Source organism: Mastigoproctus giganteus, chromosome 7, assembly GCF_048544385.1.
Source record: "Mastigoproctus giganteus isolate SK-2022 chromosome 7, ASM4854438v1, whole genome shotgun sequence".
NCBI classification, from domain to species: Eukaryota; Metazoa; Arthropoda; class Arachnida; order Uropygi; family Thelyphonidae; genus Mastigoproctus; species Mastigoproctus giganteus.
Window position 1 is genome coordinate 44,953,693 of NC_143581.1, and position 27,906 is coordinate 44,981,598.

The 27,906-nt window shown below is 36.1% G+C and overlaps 1 protein-coding gene across 1 annotated transcript in view; it reads right to left on the reverse strand.

Moving 5' to 3' along the window:
• Positions 1-27,906, reverse strand: part of Sf3b3 (splicing factor 3b subunit 3) — a 245,622-nt gene that overhangs the window by 60,832 nt on the left and 156,884 nt on the right. The window contains exons 20-21 of the mRNA XM_090376877.1: positions 9,895-10,100; positions 1,990-2,272 (exon numbers count right to left, since the gene is read on the reverse strand). Coding sequence (XP_090233003.1) covers positions 1,990-2,272; positions 9,895-10,100 — 489 coding nt within the window. The remainder of the gene's footprint in view (positions 1-1,989; positions 2,273-9,894; positions 10,101-27,906) is intronic.

A 27,906-nucleotide genomic window follows, 5' to 3' on the forward strand; every position in this document is an offset into this window, starting at 1 on the left:
GACATTTTTTTTATTTACTGATTCCCCCCTCCCCATTTTTTTTTTAGCAAATGTACCTGAAAACAGTCAACCACAGAGAAGGCAGTGGTTGATTTGGTTGGTTTTAATGGGAGTTTTTTTGACACAAGGGCAACTAAGGCCATATTGTGACTGTCACAGTAATTCTGCAAATGAGATTTTTTTTTTTTTTTTTCCCCTTTTTATTGGTATGTGTTAGAGAAGTTCTTATAAATTCAAGTTCATTTTAATTTTGGACAGATTTGTATCATCACTGAGAATATGGTTCATTTTTACGAAATTTAAAGATAGAGATCTAATGAATTATTCTGGGTTAAAACTGATTTAAAATTTGCCAATTGAGCAGCTTGACTGTGGGGACAGTCAAGGAGGATATATTTCACTTTTAGTGGAGCGGGACAATGATGACAGTGAGGAGATTCCTCACCCGTCACCAAGTGAAACGAGGTGAGACAGGTATGCCCTCTTTTTGTCTTAACTGTGAACTAGATTTCCAGTATTGAGGCATTTTCTTTATTTAGAAGAGCTTATTATGGGTTTGTTGCTGCCATACTGATGTCCACTGGTGAAAAGGCAGTGAGAAGAAATGGGCTGGCTGATGTAAAAAGCACTACAAATGTTAGATTTATGCATTATGTTCCATTAATAGATTTCCAATAATTTCTGTTTTACATATTTTCTGGACTGTACATCATCGTTACTATGCATATGCAACATATTAAATCCTTCATTTTGTGAGATATTCAGTACTACTTTGTTCTTGAGGTTTGTCACAGACAATTCTCTCAGGTATGACAAGTGAGGGCTTGCTACCTGAGAGTCAAGTGGACTGAATTTCAATGAAATCCAGCAACAATGGAGAAACTGTTTGTAACTGGGTATACCCCCATATGCAAGTTCTGAACATTGCACCTAATATACTGGAGGGGACCACCCAGATATGAACCAATGTAAGCAGTGGTCGAGGTGTAGCAACACTAAGCGGGAGATGACTCTCATCAACAGGTGCAATTCCACTACTTTGCTTATTGGGGGTTTGAAGTGGTGAAATCCATGTTTATCAGCAGGATAACACAAAGAAGTTTGTCAGCACCTGATCTGAGAACAATGTTGCAAAGTTGGCTTGGGCTCAAACACTTTTCATATGAATTCTGTGCAACATCTTTAGGATGAGATTAAGGTATGGCCAGCATTCTATCTTTGGATGCACAGTTTTAAAAGGGGAGCAAAATATTATCTTCCTCCTGCTATCTTAAACTGGTTGGAAGTAATCTCGGGAGTACAGCTATCATTAATGGCAAAGGTGGATCTATACGTCATTTATGTCTTGAACAGACATCCATTTTTGGACACCTATATTTTCAAGATATGAAAATATCTTGAAAATATAGGTGTCCAAAATACTTTAAAAAATATGCTGCATTTTACTTGATAAATGTGAAAATCCACATGAAATCATTCAGTAGCTAAAAGCACATGTTATGTCCATATCAAATGTAACTTTGAAATAATAGAAGAGTATTAAGTATGCTACTAAAATAAATCTCAAAGTCCAAAATCAGTTTTATTTATAACAAAACATATAACTCACAGTAATCAATGAAACAAATTATATTATTAAGTCACTATACGTAAATGTAAAGTTCAGTAATAAAATAACATAAAAGACATCTTATGAAGTTTAGATAAGTGTCTTTTAGGCAGCTAGCAAGTGCACCAAATAATATACAAAATACTGTGACTCTAAAAGTCACTTTGGCCCTATTCAACAGATATTTCTCAAAATTTTAATGGAGAGCTAATGGAAACTACACTGGATAGTATAAGTTATTCTTGAATGAACAGAATAGTTTTCAAATGCAAAAGATTAAAAAAAAAAAAAAAAAAAAATATGGTCAAAACAACCCCCAAATTACTGCTAATGGCTTAACAGTAATGTTTTTGATATTTAATGTGTGGAACTTATCTTACCTTATTTTCGCATTTCCTAAGGAGTTTTCTTTTCCCCATATCATATATACGCAGCATTCTACCAACTCCAATTAATACTCTTCCTTGAAATGGACATATAGCACCAGGCGCTTCATCAACAGGAGTAATGTGTACAAGCTCAAGTTTACGACCTTCGTCTACTACTCTGTAAGTGTGGATAACTCCTCCACTACACTGTCTGGGAGTAAGGTGAAGTTCTTTGGCTATTCCCACTAGGACAAAAGGTTCATCTCCCTGATTAGCAAATTTAACTAAACAAATGCTTTACAGAAGAGAGAGAAAAAAAAGTTAGCTCATTAGATGGTTATAATAAATAATGAAAACATATTCACTTATAGAAAGTAAATACAAGAAACTATAAAATCCAGCATTTTAGAACCTGGAATAATTTAAAATCTATCACATTAAAAAAAAAATAAAAATCAATATTTTACAATTCTGAAATATTAAGGCAATCCAGCATTCATATCAAAGATTGCCATTGTTTTTAAGAAACCATGCAAAAAAAAAAAAAAAAAAGGCTGTGTTAGGATAACTAAAAGTAAGAACACATGTATGTATACTTGCATGTACACTAATGCTAGAAGCATTGTAAATAAATTTGAAGTACTGATTAAGTCGTTGAATGCAAACGTTGTAGGAATAGCGGAGACGTGGTGTCACCCAGACATAAGTGATGCTGAATTTGAATATCAGGAGTACGGCGTATACAAGAAGGGCAGACAGAACAGGAGAGGTGGAGGGGTTATGCTCTTAGTCAAGAAGAATATTAAGTCTAAGTACTGTTCTTCGTGGACTAATAAGATTAGTCTACGAAGAGCAGTTCCCACTGTTGTTCAGTGCTAGGGCCATTGTTGTTTTCAATATTTATTAATGATATTGATGATGGTATATCAGGCTTAATGGCTAAGTTTGCAGATGATATGTTGGTAGGGTGGTTAACAACAGTCACCAGGGTGAGTCACCCATAACAAGATCTAGGAAAATTGGGTCGATGGCAGTTGAAGTTTAACACTGACAAATGCATGGCACTGCACTCAGGGTGGTGAAGAATGAAAAATACCTGGGAGTAATTGTGCAGTCAGATATTAAATTCTCTGAGCAGTGCAGACATACTGCCAGGACAGTTCATAGGGTTTCATCAGTGATATACAGAAACTTTGCTAGCAGAGATAAGGAGATGATTTTCCCTTTGTATAAGGCCATGGCTAGGCTGCATCTTGAGTACTGTTGTTGTTGTTGTTGTTTGGTTTTTAGGAGCATTAGCAACTAAGGCCATATTGCTCCGGAATATGCGGTGGTCATTCCCTGACCTCTCCGCATCCTCCATATTTGGTGGTGACGGGCTCGAACCCCGGTCTAATCAAGAAGTGTGTGGTACGCACTGCTGCTCCATCCCACCTGGCTACGGAGGCGCCCTTGAGTCCTGTATATAGGCCTGGAGGCTTCATTTTAGGAGGAATGTTGATCTGCTGGAATGGGTGTAGAGAAGCACAGCCAGATTGGTGAAGGGAACAAAAGGATGCCCTTACCTAGAGAAAGCTTCAGTTCTGCAAATTGCAGCATCTCAAGACCAGGCACTTGTGGGGAGATCTAATTCAGGTATTTAAAACCTTGATTGGATTGAGTAAGCTGAATGTTAATGGTTTCCTTCCACTTGCTGAGACTACGCACAAGGGGGCATAAATTCAAGTTGAGGAAGGATGGTTGCAGGATAGATGTGTGGAAGCTTGCCTTCATCCAGCAAGTGGTTGACTGTTGGAACAGTCTTCCATCTGTTGTTGTGGAAGTGGATGGGTTGAATAAATTCAAGGGAGAACTAGAGAAATTCTCAGGGGGTACAGATGGGTGAACTTGGTTTTTTTTGGGTGATGTTACATAACCTTGCTCTCTTGCATAATTTGCCATTACTACTACTTTGTGAAAAACCTCTATACATGCTTTATGCAGAGGAAATACAATACTTATTTATTTTGCACCCTATCCTAGCTTATAATCATGAAAATAGCAACAAATTCATTATTTAAAAAAGAAAACAACAACTTTATAATAAATCATCAAAGTTTCTTGCAACGACCGACTAACTGGTTAAAATAAATTTATTAAAATAAAAATGATATATACATACGATAAAACAGAAATAAAATAAGATAAAAGTGTTAAAATACAATAAGATTAAAAGAGTTAAAATATATATAATAAAAGCGTTAAAATACATAGTAGCTTTCGAAGTGAAGTGCCTCTTCATCAGCTAGTCTGTGAATGGTGTGTACTTAAGTATATATTGATGGTTACAGTAGCACAAGTTAGCTGGGCATGATCATGTATCATGAGTCTGGTGTCGGTAAAGCAGATTTACGTACACGTGATGATCGCCAGTGCTCATCGAACTGCAATACAGTAAATTCTATAATAGGGTGTAAGTGTATTCCTCCTTGTCTGATTCATAGTACTATTATTGGTGGCTATGTGTAGTGCTTCAAGCCATGAGCGCTGGCGTAATCATGTGAATGGTCGACGATTTCAACATCCCATCGGGGATCAAAGATTGTGCTGCTCAACCCAATAATGTTCGCTGACTGCAGAGCATTCAAAATTAGCGGTTCGCAGAGCCACCTCATGCTCAGAAACCTGATCTTTCAATCTTCTACCAGACTCACCTACATAACCCCCCCCCCACAATCCGGACACATAATACGGTATACGGAACCACTCCATAAGAAAGGAGGAACAGATGTTTTCACCTTAGAAATAATATATTGTAATTTCCTCCCTGAAAATTGCACACATCATATATGATGGAGACGCAAAATCCTAAAAAGACGTTCCAATACGCCCGGATAATAGGGGATGTAGGCAGTAGAGATAACTTGATTGATGCGAAGCTGGTCAGATTTCGTAACAAATATGTGAGCCCGAAGCTCACATCTATCTGGAACATGAGGTGGATAGCCGCAATTTGAAAGCACCGCCCTAATTTTAGAAATCTCCAATTGTCTGTCACCAGTTGAACTAGAGCGCATCCAAGCGCGGGAGAATAAAGTACGAGCAGTGCTACGTAAATGACCAGGGGCATGCACAGAGCCATAATTGGTAAATTGGCCTGCACACATTGGCTTCCTAAAAACAGAAGTTACTAAACACGAATCCGCGCATTGGACAAACACATCCAAAAAAGGAAGGATATTATCAACCTCTAGTTCAATCGTAAAGTGAATGAGGGCTGACAGGGAATTGAGATATTGCAGCAGCCCAGATTCTAATCCTCCGGGGTACAAATGCAAAAATATTGTCTACATAACGACACTAGAGAGTGATAGGAATAGGTAAGTTCAAGAAAATCTGACTCTCAAGTTCCTCCATGATGATATTGGCCACGATAGGACTAACAGGACCATCCATAGCTGTGCCCTGTATTTGGCGAAACAGAGTCAATGAACATGATCACGCCCGCCCGTTCGCATTTAGTAACTTTGTTTTAGGAAGCCAATGTGTGCAGGCCAATTTACCAATTATGGCTCTGCGCAAGCCTCTGGTCATTTACGTAGCACCGCTAGTACTTTATTCTCCTGTGCTTGGACGCACTCTAGTTCAATTGGTGACAGACAATTGGCGATTTCTAAAATTAGGGTGGAGCTTTCAAATTGCGGCTATCCACCTCATGTTCTAGATAGATGTGAGCTTCGGGCTCACGAATTTGTTACGAAATCTAACCCACTTCGCGTCAATCAATATATCTCTACCGCCTACATCCCCTATTATCCGGGCATATCGGAACGTCTTGTCAGGATTTTGCATCTCCATCATATACGATGGGTGCAACTTCCAGGGAGGAAATTACAATCTATTATTTCTAAGGTGAAAACACCTGTTCCTCCTTTCCTACGGAGTGGTTCCATATACTGTATTACGTGTCTGTCCAGATCGTGGGGGGTGTTATGTAGGTGAGTCTGGTAGAAGATTGAAAGATCGGGTTTCTGAGCATGAGGTGGCTCTGCAAACTGCTAATTTTGAACGCTCCGCAGTCGCCAAACATTATTGCGTTGAGCAACACAATCTTGATCCCCAACAGGATATTGAAATCGTCAACTATTCATGTGATTACTGCCAGAACTCATGGCTTGAAGCACTACACATAGCCGCCAATAATAGTACTATGAATCAGACGAAAGGAGTACATTTACACCCTATTATAGAATGTACTGTATTGCAGTTCGATGAGCACTGGCGATCATCACATGTACATAAATCTGCTTTACTGACATCAGACTCGTGATACATGATCATGCCCAGCTGACTTGTGCTATTGTAACCATCAATATATACTGAAGTACACCATTCACAGACTAGCTGATGAAGAGGCACTTCACTTTGAAAGCTACTATGTTTTTTAATGCTTTTATTATATATATTTTCACTCTTATCTTATTGTATTTTAATGCTTTTATCTTATTTTATTTCTGTTTTATCTTATGTATATATCATATTTATTTTAATAAATTTATTTTAACCAGTTAGTCGGTCGTCACAAGAAACTTTGATGATATAATGCAACCCAACGCACAAGGCCTGTTTTCTAATTTATAATAAATGCTGCATTCTTTACACGCAGAAGAATCAATAATTGTTTATTCCATAAGTATGGCAACTCTATCATTGAAGACTGCAGATTTCTTACTTTGACAGAATTAAGCAAAAATTACTAATGAAACTTATGTTGTTCAAAAAGTACAAACCAAGATATTAAATGTTGATAGCAAATGGTAAGTGGTTCCATGATGATGTGGTAAAAATACTGCTGACTAGCCCTTAAAACTTATTAATTTCCATAAAAAAGACTCTTGAGTACCTCAAACATCAATTTCATTCCCATTAATTCCCACTGCTTTAAAGAACATGGTTATCAAATAAAAAAATTGGCTGATACAGATGTCCAAGAAATCTGAAAAGAAGAAATTATCACTATTCTTCAAAGTTGTTTTTCCAAACAAATTAAATTCTTAAAATGGCTCTGCACACCATATAAATATATCCAATGTCCAAAATATTGAGGTAATGACAGAAATATATCCTTTTTAAATTTCTGTAACAGGCAAAAATTGGTATTGAATGTTCATTATACATGAGTATGTGTGGGCACACAAATGAATGAGATTCAGCAGTATTTTTCAAGAAAAAAACCAGAATATATATAATGGCTGCAAGTTGACAAATCTAACTGTTGAGGGGATCCATTTGTAATAATTTTTATTACAGCCTAGTAAATATGTATGTACACTGGTTGTTGTTGTTATAAAAATTTCACGACACAAGGGCAACTGTGGCCAATATGTGTCTGTCAGTGTCATTATGTTCATTTTAATCATTTATGGATGGATATATCAGAGTGTATTTATTATTCCTAGATGTTTAATATATATAAAGAGATCACTTAGGTTTGCTTTGACACCAAGTACATGAGAGAGGGTTAGAGGAGCTTGCAAGTTTGCTAATGATTGGAAGGATGTGGTTCGAACGGCTGAATAGGATGGACAATCAATCAGGATGTGCCTTACTGTAAGTTGTATCTGACAGCTGACAGACAGAGCAGAGCGGAGGATCTTCTCTTAGAAGTAAATGTTTGTAAGTGAAGAAGGTATGCCCAATGCGCAGTCTTGTTAATATAACTTCCTCCTGTCTATTTGTACGTGAGCTAGAATGCCATGAACATAGATCTTTTTTTATTCTGCGAAGTTTATTGCACTGGTGTTCAAAGAAAGTGAATCACCTAGGAATTTCACATTTCTAACCCTTTTTCGGGATGGTATATTATACTAATGACTAGCATCACAAATAGAAATATAAACAAAAGATATTTATTAACAGTTAAGGCAAAGCTAAGTAATATTTGACAGGTGCTCTCAAAATATTCCAAAACGAGCATTTGTAACCTTTATACAACAGTTTTGGTAAACACGACAATTATGGCTGAAATGTTATCATCAATTTGCTTTAGTTTATCATTTTAAATGGAAAACAAAATGAAAAGTTCAGCAAACTAATATTTAGTTGAACCGCCTCTGGCCCTGATGACAGCAGCGCGCTGTCGAAGCATTGGCAAGATCAATTTCTGAAGATAATCAACTGATATTTCGTGGTTCCAAACAAGAATTACGTCTTCCTAAAGTTCACAAAGGGACTTTGGTTTCTTTCTGGCAACTGCAGATTCCACACGACGTCAACAGTTCTCTATAGGATTCAGGTCCAGGCTGCTTGCTGGCCAGCTAAGAGTTGTAATGGACCATTCTTCCATTTTTCACCTATAACAAATGTAAACACATTACTGTCAAACCTCTAATGCAGAAATGAAGCTAAAGTAACTACAGAAGTGCCTACTTACACTTTTTGCCCGATGACAAGGAGCAGAGTCGTTCTGAAAGATGCAGTTACTTGGCAGGTTGAAGGGGTCTCTTAATGGTTGGCACCATTTGCCTTCCAATATAGCCAGATATTCATTGGCATTTATGGAACCTTTTATAAACTGCAGGTGATCTACTCTGTGATACAAAATGCACCCCCATATCATTTGGCTGGTAGGGAATTTCACTGTAGACACCATACAGTCTGGATTGTATTCTTCACCATGTCTACGGCAAATCGTTTGTCTCCCATCAGAGCCATGCAGGTTGAATTTCTTCTCATCCGAGAAAATAACTGACTTCCACTGCTCAGGAGCCATTTGACATGCTTCTTACAACAAATTAACAAATTAATCAGGCTTTTTTCTTTTTTTGTGTGAGGAGGAGCTTCTTCTTAGGATGACGGGCTACAAGTCCATTTTTGAAGTTACGTCTTCTGACTGTTACTGCACTTGCTACCACTCCTGTAATGTTCTTCTCATTCTCTTTTCAGCTCAGACAAAGAAGCTTTACAGTTTTCAAGGCATAAGCGCTTCAAAACACGGTCCTGTTTTGGCATAGAGACTCGTTTGCATCCAGTTCCTTTTTTCCTATCAGCAGAAACAGTATTCTTGAGTTTGGAAAGAAATCTACTCATTGTCGACCGATTGCAAGACACTCTATAAGCAATACGACAGGAAGAACATCCTTCCTCATGTAAAGCAACAATAGCACTCTTTCTTTGTGGCATCAACTGCACGTAACTCACCATCCTGACACAAGCAAGGAATGACTGCAACTCTTGCAGAGTGTGCTTATATAGCTGAAAGTAACAGCTGATGCAATATTACATCATCACCTATGCGTGTCAATCTTATCTGATGCAATCTGTAAGAAATATTGCCATATACTTATGTTATTCGGATGACAAAATTTTAAGGGAGTGATGCACTTTCTTTGAACACTAGAGTGTGTGTGTGTCTGTGTGTGTGTGTGTGTGTGTGTGTCTGTGTGTGTGTGTGTGTGTGTGTGTCTGTGTGTGTGTGTGTGTGTTCTCTATAAGCAATATGACAGGAAGAACATCCTTCCTCATGTAAAGCAACAATAGCACTCTTTCTTTGTGGCATCAACTGCACGTAACTCGCCATCCTGACACAAGCAAGGAATGACTGCAACTCTTGCTGAGTGTGCTTATATAGCTGAAAGTAACAGCTGATGCAATATTACATCATCACCTATGCGTGTCAATCTTATCTGATGCAATCTGTAAGAAATATTGCCATATACTTATGTTATTCGGATGACAAAAAGGGAGTGATGCACTTTCTTTGAACACTAGTGTGTGTGTGTGTGTGTTCGTGCGTGCGCGCGCACCCCAAAAACAAGTCCTGAAACACCTGGCCACTATCTTGATTCCAGTATTATGACAAATATTTTTATTTCTTCCCTTTACCTGCTTTGTATTATATTACTAATTAGTATTGATATTAGCATTATTATTATTTACCTAAATGCAGCTTCATTTTGCTCTAGTTGTATTTTATGAATTGTAGATCCATCAATTGGGTCTAGAATACGAATAATGGATGCCCACATTCCAGAACCTCCTTTAGGTGCACCAAAGATATTCTCTGGAAGATTCTCACTAAGAAAAGCTGCAGCCATTTCAGCTGCCAACTCTTGTTCATCTTCGCCAGCTGCTTCTACCATTTCCTTGGAAAATATAAAAATTCAAAATATCTTTAAGAATAAAATTTTAAATCAAATTATTAAATAAAAAATAATTTTCCCATTGGAACCAAAGAAACTTGTCATTAGTAGAATACTTAAATTACTTTTTTCCCTTCCAAAAACAGGAGAAGCATGCACTGATTAGCATATATTCAATCGAAAACTAAATGATATAAATGTACGTTTCAGGAAAAACAGTACATAATGAGTGAAATTTGGCACACTTACCACTGAGTGAAATCTTCAACAAAATTTCTTATTAGAGACTAGTAGATATACATTGCTCATTTGTAAAATGAACCTAAAATTGTAAAAGAAAGGTTCAATACTTCTGGCAGATGATTACCAAACTCAAAGTAGTCAACATAGAGTTGAACACAAGAAAAATGTGGGCTTTGTAGTTTGAAGCCACTAATTTTAAATGTTTGTTCTGTGCCTTGTTAATGCTCATGGCAAAACTTGGTGAACAGGAAACTGGATGAACTTAAATTGAAGTGGAGGTTTGGGGAGGGATGATTGGAATAAATATGATTTTTATTTATTCTGACTTGCTGTAGAGCCAATCATGATGGTGTCTTCAATGACATGGGGCATAAGCTTTCTGACAGCCACATTCTGCTGCATAGGGTTGGCAGGTCTAGATTCTTAAGAAACATAATGGGAGCATCAGTTTTGAGCTCCAAATTGTGGGGAAGAACATTTGGTACCTCCAATGAGTGAAGTGAGAAAATTCTTTTGGGTAATTGAGTAATTCTTTTGCAGCTTTGCACAGGAAACAGTTGCAACTGTTTTCCCACGGTTTACACTGCAATAGTTCTTTCTTGATTATCACTTGATTATGATCAGCTCCATTTCTCAGTTTGAACAAGTTTTCAGGAAGCTCTTCAGCAAATGCATCACCTGTTACATGTAACATTTGTCATTAAGCTGAGCTACTTGATGTTTTTGATTTAAAAGAGTTAATGGCACAATCTACTCCTAAATTTAACCCTTTTACAAGTATGCACATATGTCTTTTCGTGTGAAGAACCATAGGAGTACAAACACGTTTTGAATGTTTTTTTTCAATGAAGTATCAACAAATTACATCTGTATATATACAGATTCTCTTGAAACTACAGAGACATGCTACCATCTGTAAAAGTTTTTTTTTTCTGCAACTTTTTTTTTTTTTAAATTTAGGGCAGTTTCAAAAATCAGGGTAGAAGAACATAACCATTCAACAAGATCTATTGTGGGTGCACACAAACCAAAAGCAGTGCCAGATTAAGGCACAGGCTAACAAGGCAGCAGCCCAAGGAATCATAACCTGACAAGCAAGGGAAGGATTTTTTTTTTTTTTTTTATCAAAACATAATGCAGATTTCTAGGATATGCAAAGGAGTGCTGAAATAATCTTTCTGCCTGGGGCACAATAATACCTTAGTCTGGCCCTGACCAAAAGAAGAAATTCTCTGAAATTTGGATCCAGATGTTAATGAAACTGAAAAGGAAGAAGAAAAAAATAAAAAATCAATTTTTATTTTTCACAATAATCCCACTCGAATATTCAGCTATACACTCAAAATAGGAAAATATTATTTAAAAGCATTTATGCAAGATAATGTTCAGCTATAAATTTAAAATAGGTAAATACTATTTAAAACCATTTATCTAAGATAGTTTCACAATTTTTACAAATTCCCTGAGAAAATTCACTCACTCTCAAAAGGGTTAATGAAGCTAAGCATTTCTTCAATGTTTCATAAGTTATGTTGTGAGATAAAGTACAATATTAGTGAAGGTGAGAAATATGCTGTATTACTCCTTAGAATACACAGGACAGGTGACGATTAAATCTTGTACTGTAAGCTGGAAATAGCAATTACTGCACAGTGAGATTCATCTTTGGTGAGAAGATATAGGTGAGGGCATGTCCGACATGTATCTGAAAAGAATGATGTCTTCCTTTGTTTTAGGTAGACTAGACACCCATTATACCGGTATGGATTTCATGCGGAATAATCTATTATTCCGCATGAATAATAGATTATTCCATATATAGCCAGTCATTCTGCAGTGAAGACACTGCATTCCAGTGGAAGTGTTTCAAAAAGGAGCATCAGTTTTTGATCCAATGTTATATGCCTGGATGTAATTAAATAACCAATATGAGTCAGCTACATATACAAGGGGTATTAGATAAGTTCATGGACTGAGTATGAAAGGGTAGTGGTACAGCATTAAAAATTTCTGTACTTAATGTATAACACTTTAAATAATAACCCAGCAAATTTCATGCAATGTCAATAACGTCTTTTTTAATTACAGGTCCTGAAGTCAATAAAGTTGTGTGAATGAGGAAAAATGGACAAAATGATGACAGTGCAATCATCCAATATTTGAGAAAAATGGGACTAACCTCAAAGACAATTCATGAGGATACGGTAAAAACATTGGGGGAGGATGCCACATTATGTTTTTAAAGAATGGGCAGCAGAATTTAAATGAGGAAGGGAGAGCCTGGAAAGTGACTAAGGCTGTGGAAGACCTGCAATGTCCATCACTCCAGAAGTTGACAATGTGCATGATGTGGTGAAGAGCAATCAACAAGTGCAGTTTGGCACATTTCCAGCATCTTTGGAATCTCATCTGAACATGTGTACTACATAATAACAGAGGTTATCACCATGAAAAAGTGTCAGAAGTACAATGGGTACCAAAGTTGTTGACAGCAGATCAAAAATGTACAAAACTTTTTAAGTCAAGTGAAAATCTGCATCATTTTCAAGTGTACCCAGCAAATTTCCTTGCAAGGTTTGTGACCATAGATGAGAAGTGAGTCCATCGCCTTCAGCCAAAGGAGCAGTCCAAACAGAGGAGCACAGCTCTTTTCCCCTCCTTACAATTCTCCTTGCATTTCTTGCATCAGAAATTCTTGATGAATTACCTCCTACAACAATAAACATGTTCCACTCAATGCTTCCTCTGGTCATCCAACAGAAAGCTATTAGAAGAATCATGAATGATACTAATTTCAAGAAGTTTTCATGTCCTGATGGCAATTCTCTGCATGTTCTCAAAACTGTGGTCCAAGACTTGTTTTTGTTTTGTCGCCCTTTTTTAGATTCTGTTATTCCACTGGTGCTTTTTCTTCTGTATGGAAATTTATTCATATCCAGCTTGTTCCTAAAAAGGGCAAGAAATCAATCATTTCCAATTATCATTCCATTACACTTACCTGAAAAAATTAATGGAGAAGCTCATAAAATGCTAACTCTTACACTTGTCCCAAAACCTTCCATCTCATCAATGATTGCTAATACAGCTTCCATCAGTGTTAATCCACTAGTGATATCTTTCCCTTATGCTACCTACCTATTTCTGGACAAATTTGATCAAAGAGTTCAGCGAATCTCAAGCATTTGCTCATGACATTTTTAAGGCTTTTAATCATGTCTGAAATAAAAGATCTAAGCAAGCTTCTATCTTATGGCTTGCTTTCTGTTTTTGTAACTGAGTAGCCAGTTTTCTCTCTGACTGCTTACTGTGAATGTTCATAGATGGTTCTCAATTTCTCTTTAATGCTGGTGTTCTCCATGGTTCTTATCCTCACTCTTTACTCTGGAAAACTTGTCCCTCATTTTACCAATTACAGTATACCACTACCATCTTTCACCCTGAGAAACGTTTTTCTAAAAACAACTTAACTTTTTCAAATATCCACCATCTATATACAGTGCACTCCCGCTAATCCGAACCCCGGTAATCCGAACACGTTTCGGTCAGCGGAGAGGAAATTTTTTAGTTCGCAAAATATATGTTAAATACATTAAATTTAAATGGTATTAATGGTACAAAGACATTTAGAATTCCACAAAAAAATTGTATTTTATTGTAGTACTGTACTAATACAAAATTAATAAATCAGTGTTTGACATGGCCTATTAAAACTACAGATCATACTTATACACCAAAACAGGAACAAAAGCAATTTTTCAGAAGTAACAAACTCTGTTAATTTCTTTTGACGTAACGATGAAAATTGATTAGAAGATGCTATGTTTTGCCACCGGTTACACTCTCCCACAGCTCAGCAACCCAATATACAACATCTTTTAAGTTCACTTGTTTCATTTTCTCATGTAAAGAAAGTGAATTGGTGTTATCTTCTATCAAGGACCTAAGATATTTCTTTCTGTATGCAAGCTTGATAGACTGTAACATCCCCTGGTCCATGGGCTGTAATAACGGTGTTACATTAGGCGGTAAGAAAGCTGCCTTTATATCCCCTGATGTAAACTCGGAAACGTCTGGGTGGGATGGCGCATTGTCTATGAGGAGAATGGCGCGAGGTGACAAATCATTTTCATTGCTGAAACGTTTCACTGCTGAGACAAATTGATTATGAAACCACCCAATGAAAAGCTGTCCGTTCATCCAAGCTTTTTTTGACTTTTGTAATGAACTGGAAGATTGTTAATGTTCATATTTTTAAAAGCGCTCTCGGCTTCGCTGATTTAATGATCATCATCAAAGGTAGCTTGTGATTTCCTGAAGCATTACTTCAAGCTATCAACGTCACTCACTCCTTATTCATTTTAAAATCTAGGGTACGTTATTCGGCTAATCCGAAATTCTGCTAATCCGAACAGGGCTCGGTCCCAATTAGTTCGGACTAGCGGGAGTCCAGTGTATATATAAAAGAATATTTCGGAAAATAGTGCTTTATGCAAGGCGGGGCAACTGCTATTGCATCATACTACAACAAAGTGATTGACAGGTCTGTCTATGCCTAGGCACGTCACTCTTAAATTAAGCGGCATATACCACAGCAATGACTCATTACCAGATAGCGTTATGAAGTCAAACAATGTTGACAGTTTGGCTGTTGTTAATTGTGATGTTTAATCTTTAGTGTTTTAATTTTAGAATTCTACAGGTCTCAAGGCAACAATTCAATTTTTTCAAAAGTTTCTTCAGCTATTAGCAATGTTGTTAATAATGTCAGTAATAAAAAAGAGAAAGATCGTATCAGAAAGGTTGAAAAGAAAAGAAAAGATCTTGAAGAGTATGAAGCAGCACTTAAAAATCCTGATATCGAAAAAAATAAAGCAATTATAATAAATTAAAGGCTTCAACAATTAAGAAAAGAAAGATATGAAAAGAGCAAAAAAATGAATCACAAATTGTTGATAGCTCTACTAAAACTCCAACCGTTGATAAAAAAAAAAAAAGAAAAAAATTCGTAAAAAATGATAAGTGGTAAAAGACGAAAATGATCAAATAGAGATTCCTGAAAATATTCGTAGTTCAGGAAATTTATATGATGTTTTTGGAAGTATAGAAACTCCTTTGGAAGAAAAATTTCAATGTGTAATTTTAGCTGCAACAAATAATACTGTTCGCTGAATGAAAAAATTTTATCTGAAATTAAGATTCCAGGAGAATTGAAAATAGTTTATTCATCAGACCAAATTACGCCAGACAGTTGGAATGCTGAAGAATACAACTCTAACACCCGAAACACTATTCTCTGGAATCTTCAGGTTTACCTCTGCATAAATTACTATTAAAGGTAAACGCAATTGTTATGGTTTTAAGAAACTTAGGTATAAAGAATGATTACGTGTAGTGGAAATAAGAAAAATGTTTTGTTTGTGAACACGTCACAGGTGACAGAGCTGGATTGAAAGCATATATTCCACAGATTCGTATATATTCAAACGAAGGGGAATATAACTTCATTTTTTCAATGAACACAGTTTCCTGTGAAATTGGCTTTTAGTATAGCAATAAACAAAAGTCAAGACCAAACATTATCTAAGGTTGGTGTTTACTTAACATCACCATGTTTTTCGCATTGACAATTGTACATTGTATTAAGTAGAGTGAAGGCAACTAAATATCTCTTTGTATTAATGGAAAACGAATCAAAAAACAATAAAAAAAATTGGACAAGAAATGTTTATAATCAAATATCTATATAATATCAGTGTAGATATACCATAGTTTACCCATAAATTTGAACTACGTATGTAGTGTAAAGGCATTGTTTTAATTGTATCTCATATTGTGGGTGCCTTCACAACAAGATAGCTGGTATTGCACTACTTCAAATAAATAACGCTTCTCTAGTAGAGAAGACTACTGTTATTTATTTTCAGTGGATACCACCACCCAGACGATCGTTTCAAAGCTAGTGGGCTTCATCATCAGTGGGTGGGCAGGCGGGATCCTGAAAAGTGGCCCTTTCATTTCGCCCCCTGTAGGTAATGAGTAGGTTACAAAAATGTAAATAATACACCTAATTTTTTAATAATTCTAATTTATTTTGTTTTAATAGAATAAATGCACATTATTATTGTTTAAAACTTGAAGCTGTATGCAATGTCTCTAAGGTAATCAATGACATTACAATTTTGAAAATCTTGGACTATTCTTTTGATTCTAGCAGAAATTACAGCATACTTCTTGTTTCTTTGATTGCCTGAATTATCAGCAATTAGTTGTGTAATTTCGAAATTGTGCAGCCCTTGTTGTTTCTTTAAAGAATCAATGAATCGGTAAATATTTGGGAATAAAGTAGCACAAGTTTCCTGAAATCCCCTGTGCCATCCCTCCACGCCATTGTTGGTACGTTGCTGATCATTCAGTGTTCGTGTGTAATTATTCCACAATTCAATGACAAAAATGGGTAATTGCCGGCCTCTCTGTTGTCTTCTTCCAATATATGTATCTTCAAAGTAGTTTGCAATCACCATAGCTTCAATGGGGAAGTCATCAGCTACAACTAAATCTTCAAATGCTTGAATAACGTTAGCAGGAATGCCAATGCCAGAATCATTCAGATCCAATGAGCAAATTCATGGTCTTGTTCGTATCGGGCTTTTAAACCTTCATTCTGTACCTTTCGCCAAACGCTTTGGGAACGATAAAAAAAACAACAACCGGTATTTACAATACCAGGAAATTCTTGTTGGAAGGCTTGCATGGCACTTGGTTCGAAAGCTTGTAGATTTTTAACTTCTTGAAGCAACTTGATGTATGTGGCATGAGTTTTGTTTGGCAGAAGCGCATAGACCACTGGAATAACTGCATTGAATTGAACCACATGAATTGTATAAAGCTGCTGGAAAAGCGTGGGTACTGTGCTAAAAGTTCCATCAGAAAACCACTCCTGGCTACATGCCAATAACTGAAGATTGTTACTGGTGGAAAAAATAAGCATGCGACCCGGGAGCAGTTCGTCCAGAGAATCATACATCAAAAGCTGTTGTACATTGCCATCGATAATAATTTCTTGATAATTTTGCGGAATTACTAGGTCCTGGAGATTGCTCGGTAAAGCAGGAGTACCATTGTTGCATCAAACATGACGAATGGTTCGTTTAAGTGAATCCCTTTTAGGAAGTAATGCCGTGACATTGGCATGAGCCTCTGCAATTACTGATGCAACAATTTGCTGTGGCCGTTCGTTTGTGGTTTTTGCATGTTGCCGTATTTGACCAATCAATTGAAATGCTTCCGACCTTGCAGCTTGAGCTGCATGGTTATGTTGAGTTACAACTTTCACAACTGGGCCTTCCAAACGCTCTGTCCAAACATGCCCTTTGCAGGTGGAACGTTTTTCATAAACCCAGATTCCATGTTGTTCATCTACAGTTCTCTTTGAAAACAAGTAAATGTGGTTGTCATCGTCTACCAATTTTCTTTTGCCTCTTATTGACGGAACACTTTTTGCCATTGTACACACAGGATTAATCAATCAAGATGCAAAAATAATATTCAGATATTGCACTGCCTGCGACGCTCAGCTTGTTCATGCGATGCACCACCGATAATGAGGTGGCGAAAACAGCAAACGAGTGCTATTCACTGTGCCAGGAAATGTGACGAGAGCCAGGTGCAGGAACTTTTGTTTGAATTTAGACAAATCAGAACAAGATTCACTTGTTACTGAAAAGACTCCTATAAGATTAGTCACTGTTCCCCCACCCCATGTCCGTCACTAACCACATGACTATCGCCCTCGTGGTCGAGTATGTATTCTTTCCATTGTGAAAGGATTAACAGTTTCAGTTAATCCTTTCGCAATGGAAAGAGAATCCTGAAGACATACAAAAGGGGAGAAATTAGTTTAAAAGCTACGTGACGATTTGTACACAAATGTAATTTTGAAAATTTGTTCAGAAAAGTTGGAGTTATCGGAAGTTCAGTTCGAGTAATCGAGAGAGTTTAACATTGAATCTCCACTAAAGGGGCTGGGACTTCAATAAAAATTCGAGTTATCGAGAGTTGACTGTATTTACATTTTTGTAACCTACTCATAATCTACAGGGGGCGAAATGTGGGGGCCACTTTTCCGTAAATCGGGCAGGCACCCTGGTAATGCAACATGCCATCACAGTTGCGAATTTATTTCCACAATATGAGAGATGCCAAATGGTGTAAGTAATTAACTATATAATATCGGTGTAGATACACTATAGTTTACCCATAAATTTGAACTACATATGTAGTGTAAAGGCATCATTTTAATTGTATTTCATATTGTGTGTGTGTGTGTGCCTTCACGAGATAGCTGGTATTGAACTACTTCAAACTAGAGAAGCGTTATTTATTTGAAGTAGTGCAATACCAGCTAACTCATTGTGAAGGCACCCACAATATGAGATACAATTAAAATGCCTTTACACTACATATGTAGTTCAAATTTATTATTATTATTATTATTAGCTATATGGTGCAAGGAAGCCTGAGGCTTAGACCAGCCAAAAAAAAAAAAAAAAATTTCTGAATTACCCTGAGACAGAGAGAGAAAACAAGTCAGAAGAAGAAGGGAATCACCAAGAAAGAGAAGAATGCTGATATCCAGCTCAGGAACCTGGGTGTGCCAAACCCATACTCACCAGATATGAGCCCCTGGGGATAATGGGTAAATTGTGGTGTATCTACACTGATATTATATAGTTAATTACAACAAAACCCATAAGAAATTATGCCTTGTGCATTTCATCTTCTAATACATTATTATTACCTACACCATTTGGCATCTCTCATTTTGTGGAAATAATTTTGCAACTGTGATGGCATTTTGCATTACCAGGGTACCTGCCCACCCACTGATGATGAAGCCCACTAGTTTCGAAACAATCGTCTGGGTGGTGGTATCCACTGAAAATAAATAACAGTAGTTGTTGTTGTTATTTAGTTTTTAGGAGCATTGGCAACTAAGGCCATATTGCTCCGGGGATATGCAGTGGTCATTCCCTGACCTTTCCGCATCCTCCATATTTGGTGGCTCACGGGCTCGAATCCTGGTCTAATCAAGAAGCGTGTGCTACGCACTGCTGCTCCTGCCCACCTGGCTATGGAGGCGCCATAACAGTAGTCTTCTCTACTAAAGAAACATTATTTATTTGAAGTAGTGCAATACCAGCTATCTCACTGTGAAGGAACCCACAATATGAGATACAATTAAAACGATGCCTTTACACTACATACGTAGTTCAAATTTATGGGTAAACTATGGTGTGTCTACACCGATATTACGTAGTTAATTACCTAAACCAATAAGAAATTATGCCTTGTGCATTTCATCTTCTAATAATAAAATATATAAATAATGGCTTTGTTATTAATTTGTTTTTAGATAATAAAATAATACAATATAATTTTTGTACAGCTTTTGATTACTAAAAGGGGTGTGGGGGTTTCCCCACCACTAAAAAATTAAAATATAAAAACATATAATTCAGGTTGGTGTGCACAAGTCAGAGGGGAGCGAAGCAACCTTCTGGTTTGTTTCCTAAATGACAATCTCCAGGTAATTCTTCAAAGGGATGAAGAAACAATTGATTTCAATCTGTCTATAATTGAGAATAACTAAGAAGAATGTTTCATGAACCATCAATTTCTATAGGTTTGTCTAAAACTAAGTCCTGTGTTAACTCCTGAAAAAAAAGAGCCTGCTGTTCCCCTGTTAATCATCTATAAAACTCAGATTTCTAGATTAGAATAACATATTTTTAATATATGGGGATAATCCTGATTTTTAATCAACCCCTTCCCCACTCTCTTCTCTCACCTAGCATATGGCTACCACAAATATTGCTTCCTCTGCATTTAAAAAAACTGGGTTTTCTTCTTAGCACTCTAAATTATTATATTTTTGAAAAGTTGTTGACTGTACAAATCTCAAATCTGTCCTACAATGGAATATTGTTCCACATCTGGGCTAATGCCCTCAAGCTCCTAGACTGCATCCAAAAGAGGAAAGTCAGGTTAATTAGTGACCTTTCTCTCACATGCTCTCTCTCTCTCTCTCTCTCCATTCTGTCAAACAGATAGTCAGCTTCTGTTGCATGACTTTCCTACTGTTCTTTTGAAGTTACATCCATAATTCTGCTTCTTTCTCCCAGTCCAGTTCAAATGAGCCTCCACTATTCAACATCCACTTACTGTCAAACTCTAAATTTAAAGAACTAACTTTCCCCCTTTTCATTTATCCTTTCTACTTCTGTTTTTTGGAACAATCTTCCTTTACAGTGTATATTCAAGTTCTTTTTTGTATTCTTAAAAAAAAAAAAAAAAAAAACAGAGAAAGTATTTAATATCATCTGCCAAGTTACTGGATAGACCTAGACCACAGCTCCCAAACTACTGAGATCTACGACCCCTCAAAATCAAAAAAAAATTTTGCAAACCCCTACATATATACAGGTAAACCTCGTATAATACGGTAGTTAAAATGGGTGGGTTACATTCCAAAAGCTACCAAAAATACACAATTTTTTTATAACTACTGGAAATTTAATTTTTATTAAAAAAACAGTAATAACTGAAAAAATGTCTTACAAACTGTGATACAGATAATGTACATTCATTTAACTTTCTTCTTCTTCATCACCGCTAAGCCCAATCAAATGAGAATGTTTTCTCTGTTGAAGAATATCTTCACTTTCTGAACTTTCTTCTGCAGTATCTAAATTTAGTTATGTTCTGCTGTCTTTAAAAAATCAGTAATCTGGGTTTGTTTCCTTTTGCTTGATAGATCTTTGTAAATTTCATGGTATGGAGCAAAGTATTTTTCAAGCTCCCTTTTGAAATTTGTGCTCCTTTCAGTCGAAGGATCTGCATTCAAAAAATAAGATTCTAATTACTCGGCTAAGTTTGTGCCTTCCCTTATGCTTTTTAGTGTAAAATTTGGAATTTCCGAATTTTCATCTGAGCTATCATCCTCTGAATTGATTTGGTTTACCCCGATGCTTTTTCCATCAAATTTGCTTTGCCAACCTCTTTTTATACCAGTAATTCTTGAATGTAGTTCTTTAGTAATTCTTTAGTAGTCTTATCATCAAAACCTTCCCCTCCCACCAACTTAGGAAGTTTTACTATCACACTGATTCTGTTTTCTACCAGTTCGACCATATTTCCTGAATGAACTGACCCTGGCCATACATTCTTCCAACATGCATTTAATGTTAACAGTTTTACTTCTTTGAGCGATAAAGCTGATACAGTCCACAATTGAAAAATGTTTCCATGCCTCCATCACTTCAATAGATTTGGAATCAGTTTTTTCCAATATCCATTGTAACGATTTTCTGATGTAATGAGTTTTAAAGGTAGATATAATGCCCTGATCTAATGGCGGAATTAAAGAAGTTGTATTAGGTGGTAGGAACATTACTTCAATGTTTGGATGGCCTAGTGCGTTACCCAATAGTAATAAAATTTTGAATCTAGATTTTTCTGCTTTAAATAGTTTCCCACAGCTGGCAGAAAACAATTTAGAAACCATTCTTTAAATAAATCAGCAATTACCCAAGCTTTTCTATTTGCTTTCCTATATACTGGTAACAGGTTTTTATTTATTTACACCTTTCATTGGATGAGGATTAGAGGATCTGTAAACTCTCATAGGTTTTATCATGTAATCTCCTGATGCGTTACTGCACATAAGTAATATTACACAATCTTTTGATGTCTTAAAAAGTTTGGCGCAGTTTTCTCTTTTTTTAAATAAACAATCTGTTGTGCAATTTTTTTCCATGAAAGATCCGTCTCATCAACATTGAAAACTTGATGTGATGTGTATCCATACTCTTCAATAATTTTTTGAAATTCCTTTGCATACTTCTTAGCAGTTTCATTATCAACCGATGCACTATCCCCTTGATTTCTTATGTTACGTAATGAGAAGTAGTTTTTAAATCGCTCAAACCAACTAGCAACAAACTCTGGGTTAACAGAAGATTCTCCATTTTCTTTTAAATCGTTATAAATTTTTAATGCCTTTTTGTTTAATTACATTGTTGTCTAATGGGATCCGTATTTTACTGCTATTGTCAATCCAAATACTGAGTGCTTTTTCCATTTTCTCAATTAATGGCGCTTGGGGACGAGCTGTCATATTTGCTGAAATTAAAGCAACAGCAGTTATAATTTTCTGTTCATTTTTCTTTATGGTCTGGATTGTAGTTTCATTTAAATTTAAAATTTTTGCAATGCATGATACATTCTCCCTTTTTTAAGACAATCCAAAATTTGTATATTTGATTCTAGAGAAATAAAGTTTCTTTTGAGCAGTGTTTTTTACTTTCCTAGGGGCAGCATTTAGGGATGGAATTTAATTCACAACAAAGAAATTATTCCGATACGGTTCTTAAGAACAAAGTTTAGTAATACATACCAGGAAATATTTAAATGAAAACCAAAATAACCTTACAAAAACCTTAAAAGTCAAGAACTGCACGCTTTGAAGTCACAATTTTTTACAGTCTCAAACAAGTTCAATAGCACAGAACACAGGGATTTTCCAACAAAATAAAATACATGGATTACACAATAATTTTTTGCATAACTACTAGTGAGTCAACAGTGGGGATTCACAAAAAAGAATGGAAATGTTGAAAAATTACATCCAACATAATACCAGAGTTTTCCTCACGCAAAAATATCATGTTATGCAAGGTTTGCCACAATTTATCAATTTTTTTTTTTTTTTGGTAGTTGTTGGCGCATCGGCTTCTGTGGCCATAATGCACCTCCCAAGGTTTTTGCAGTACTTTGATCCAAGCCCGAGGCAGGATTCGAACCCGCGACCTTTGGGTTGCCAGGCAAGCACTTTACCCACCCGGCTAGCCCGGTCGGCTTATCAATTGTGTTAGATTGAAAGTGTTGTAGAAGTACAGTGTTATACAGGGGTTGCCTGTATATATATAAACACATATTACTTGATACCCCTTCTGAATGTTTCGCAGACCCTCTGGAACTGGCCTACGTCCCCCCCCCAGGGGTCTGCAGAAAAAAGTTTGAGAAACACTGACCTAGACAATTCCACTGGATTATTGTACTGATGGGCAATTCTTGCTTTTGAAAATTGGCCCACTAAGTCCATATCATCTTCTGCATGTATTTCTAGCTGTGAATCATCTGAAAGTGTCTAATCACAGCTATAACCACATAAGGAGAAGTGTCTTGTGTTTTATCTATTTTATTGGAACTCAGTATTTTTAGTAATGAATGAATATTCACCAGAACTGAGAATGGGGATATTTGTTACTTTGATCTGATTCTGTGGATTGTTCAGCTGTCTGCATGAGAAGAGTTCATGCCCATTGAGTTACAGGTGATAGGTGTATCTGGTGAAACAGAAAAACTTGTTTGAATTGTTACTATATGTTGTTTTCGTGCTACTAATGCATAGGTATGGGTGCTAACAGGTGGCAATTTGTTTGTTTGCTTCTTGAAAAGTTATTTTATTTTTGATTTTATGTCTGAATATTTTTCTCTCTTTTATAGCACTAAACAGGCAGCGCGAATTACTAAACTTGGGTGTTTTATGATTTAGCTGAGTAGTCTGTATCATATATTCCTTAGATTCACAGGAGGCACATATGCAAATTAACTATAGGCTTTGAGTAAGCAAATTTTGATCATTCAAAGCATCTCATTAGATTTAAGATATACAGTCTGTAACTAGTTCAAGCAGCCTGCTGTGATAAATAAGGGTAGATTTGGTGTACCAAAAGTAAGAATTGTAAGACTAGGGATAAGCATACTGTCTTGCTTAATCTATTCTTTGTGCTTGGACTACGTTCTGTTCTTCAAGTCCACTTTATTTCTTCCTTAGTGAAATGAGGCTATTACATCTTTGGAGATATGAAGAATGAGAATTTGTGGAATTGCCACAAAGGCGAGACCTTGGTGGAGATTCCGCAAAAAGTTACAAGTTCCAATAATCATTCTGGATGTCAACCTCTATCATTCTGACATGTGGGTCACCTGACTGTATTCAACAGATTACCTGAGGATATAGCCAAAAACATTCTCTAAACATTTCTGAATCAAAAAGAGTGATAATGTGCTCAGGGCTTGTTCAGTTAAGGAGTGTTAATAAATAATCACAGTTATAATGAAGTACACTGCTGTTAGTGTCTGTTTTCTGTCTTTTTGCATTAGATGGACTTATTGTATCTTCTTGCCTATGTCTTGGATCAGTCCATTACCTCATGAATCAAGAGATCCATGGGGCAATGGACTAGTATTATCCACGAGTGCTCCTTTCAGCTGCGGGAATGAGAAGTTTTCCTCCGAAGTTTCAGTCTCACCACGTTGAGACAGGAATAATGTCAACTAACAACAAAGTGAGCAAAAAATGAAATTAATAGAAAACAGAATACTGTAAGCAGGCAGCACCATGTTGCAAATGGAACTTTTGAAAGTTTGAAGAGCTAGTACTGGGAGCATTAGAGAATCATTCTAGGGAATTGCTTGATCAAAGTTGCTTTGTGCTCAGACCCTAGGTTCTGAATGTTCTTCCAAATATGAAGCTTTGAAGCAGGCATGTAAGTAGCTTGATACCACTTGGAATGACTGGTAGTGTTTGGCAAAAGTCTCCAGCTAACACCAGTATCTTTCCCATTCCTTTGTTATGTCATTTTGTTATTTTAAAAATGAACTTTCATTTTTTGAGATAAAAATTTGTTTTGCTCAATCATTTTTTATATTTGCATTAATTAATACTGAAATTTTTTTCATACCTAAGGAGCAAAAGTTGCAGATTCTAAAGGAAATTGACATGGTGATTCCAACATTACCAAAATTATGTTTCTACCACAACTCCATCAGAAGATATACCGAAATTTTAGGAACTTAATAAATGACAAATTTCAAATATCATACAATAATACACATGCTATATTAAAAATAAGCCTTATTTATTTTAAAATACTTTAATCAAATACACTATACTAAACAAATTCTGTTTCCTCATAAATGTTTACCACTCAGTGAGCTTTTCTTATAGCCCATTTTGCTTTCCCTCTTAAGAAACTAGCAGTAATCTCCCCTGTGGCAGGATCCCAAAAATTTTGTTACGAATATTTCATCATGGATATGTCCTGTTGAAAGTGTTTACCTTGTTCATCACTTACATCTCCCAAATTTAGAGGAAAAAGACTGAGATGGGAATGAAGAAATGAATTTTCAATTACACTCGGCAGCCCATATATTTATAACAATGCAATTAATTTGCCCCTAAAGATTCATAATTGTCTTCTTTCCTTCTTCAAAAAAAAATCCATTACTACTTTAAACGATTACAAACCTGCTAGTAGTATCTCTAGTTTTGTTTCAAATACATCACCTTTAAGGAGTTCCTTTATTTGAGGCCTAATTAAAATTCCTTCTTTCAATTTTGCATTTGTAAAATCGGGAAACACTTCCCTTAGGTAGAAGAATCCATTTGCTTCTTTATCTAGAGCTTTAACAAATTTCTTCATTAATTCAAGCTTTATATGCAAAGATAGAAGAATTTTTTTTTGGTTCAACCAGAACCAAACTTATTTAATATTACTCCTCCTAGTGAAAATTCCTCCCTCTTTTTCCATCATTGCAAAATGTTTTTTGTTGCATATCTATCCCACATAGAAAACAACAGTATTTTGTGAAGCCTCCCTGTAGACCCGAGAGTAATCCAATTGCTTTAAGATCACCACACACATTTCAAGCGAAGTCATGGCACTTTATTGCACCCAGGATTGTGGACATACCTTGATATGTTTCTTTCAAGCTAACAGCATGAAGTAGAAGAACTGATGGAAATGCATTTCCATTGTGCAGAGAAACTGCTTTTAAATTAAATTTTGAGGCATCACAAAATATACACCATTCATTAGGATTGTTTGCCCTGTTCATTCAGAAGACCATGAATATCTTTATAGAAAAACATGACATCTTCCATAGCAAAATATTTTTTAAATACTTTGTGATGTTTTCAATGTACAGGCAACCCCTGTATAACACTTCTACAACACAGTTTTGCTCTAACATGATTGATAAATTGTGGCAAACCTCACATAACACAGTATTTTTGAGCTTTTGAGCAGGGGAACCCTGCTATTATGTTGGATGTAATTTTTAAACATCTCCATTCTTTTTTGTGAAACCCCACTGTTGACTTGCTAGTTGTTATGCAAAAAAAAAAAAAAAAAAAAAAAAAGGGAAATCCCTATGTTAGGTTCTGTGCTATTAAACTTGTGGAAAAATCTAGATTTCAAAGTTTTATTACTATTGGATAACAAGCCAGACCATCCAAAAGATTCAAGTAATGTTCCTACTACTTATTACAACTTCTTTAATTCAGCCATTAGATCAAGGCATTATATTTACTTTAAAACATTTTTCAATTTTGGTCTGTATAGGCTTTATCGCCCAAAGAAGTAAAACCGTTAACATTAAACGTGTGTTGGAAAAATGTATGGCCAGAGTCAGTTCATTCGGGAAATATGGTCGAATGGGCAGAAAACGGAATCAGTGCAATAGTAGAACTTGCTAAGTCGGTAGGAGGAGAAGATTTGATGATATGACTACTGATGCCCTCGTGGGTGGCACAGTTGGTAGAATGGCTGTCCTCTCCCACACCAGATAAAAAGACCTGAGTTTGAACCCAGTCAATGATGGGAGGAATTTTTATGGGTCTTTTTCACAATGTGGCCGAGTTAGTTGGTCTCTGGAGAGGGTAGTATGGTTTTTTTGTCCCAGAAACTTGGGTTTTTCGTCCAGCAAAACAGAAAACCGACCTGAGAACGCACGCAATTTATAGGCAATATACACAGATCAACATGGCCTTAGTCGCCAATGCTCCTAAAAAAAGATGATTACTGAAGACGTTCAAGAATTACTGGTAGAAAAAGAGGCTGGTGAAAATGGCACCAGAGGTATACCAAATCAATTCAGATGACAGCACAGATAAAAATTCTGAACTTCAAATTTTACACTAAAAAGCATACGGGAAGGCATAAAGTTAGCAGAGAAATTAGAATCTTATTTTCTGAATGCAGATTTTTGACTGAAAGGAAGCCAAAGTTCAAAAGGGAGCTTCAAAAATACTTAGTTCCATATAATGAAATTTAAAAAGATCTATTGAGCAAAAACAAACCCAGATTACTGATTTTTTAAAGAGAGCAGAAGATACACGAAATCTAGAAGGGTGTATTTTTGGTAGCTTTTTGAACATAACTCCCCTTTTCGTACTGGTTTTTAGTCCCGTATAACATGGTTTCGCACTACATGAGATTTTATAGGACCCTAATTATCACTTTATACGAGGGTTACCTGTACTGTAATTTTAGTTCCTGCTACTTGATACAGTTATTCCAAAAATACCAAAATTATGTTTATACCATATCTTCATGAAAGGTTACAACAGTGGTTAACTTTATACCACATCTTCGTGAAAGTTAACCACTGTTGTAACCTAGAACCATGGACTTATGTTTGCTCTTTAGATGAACGTAAA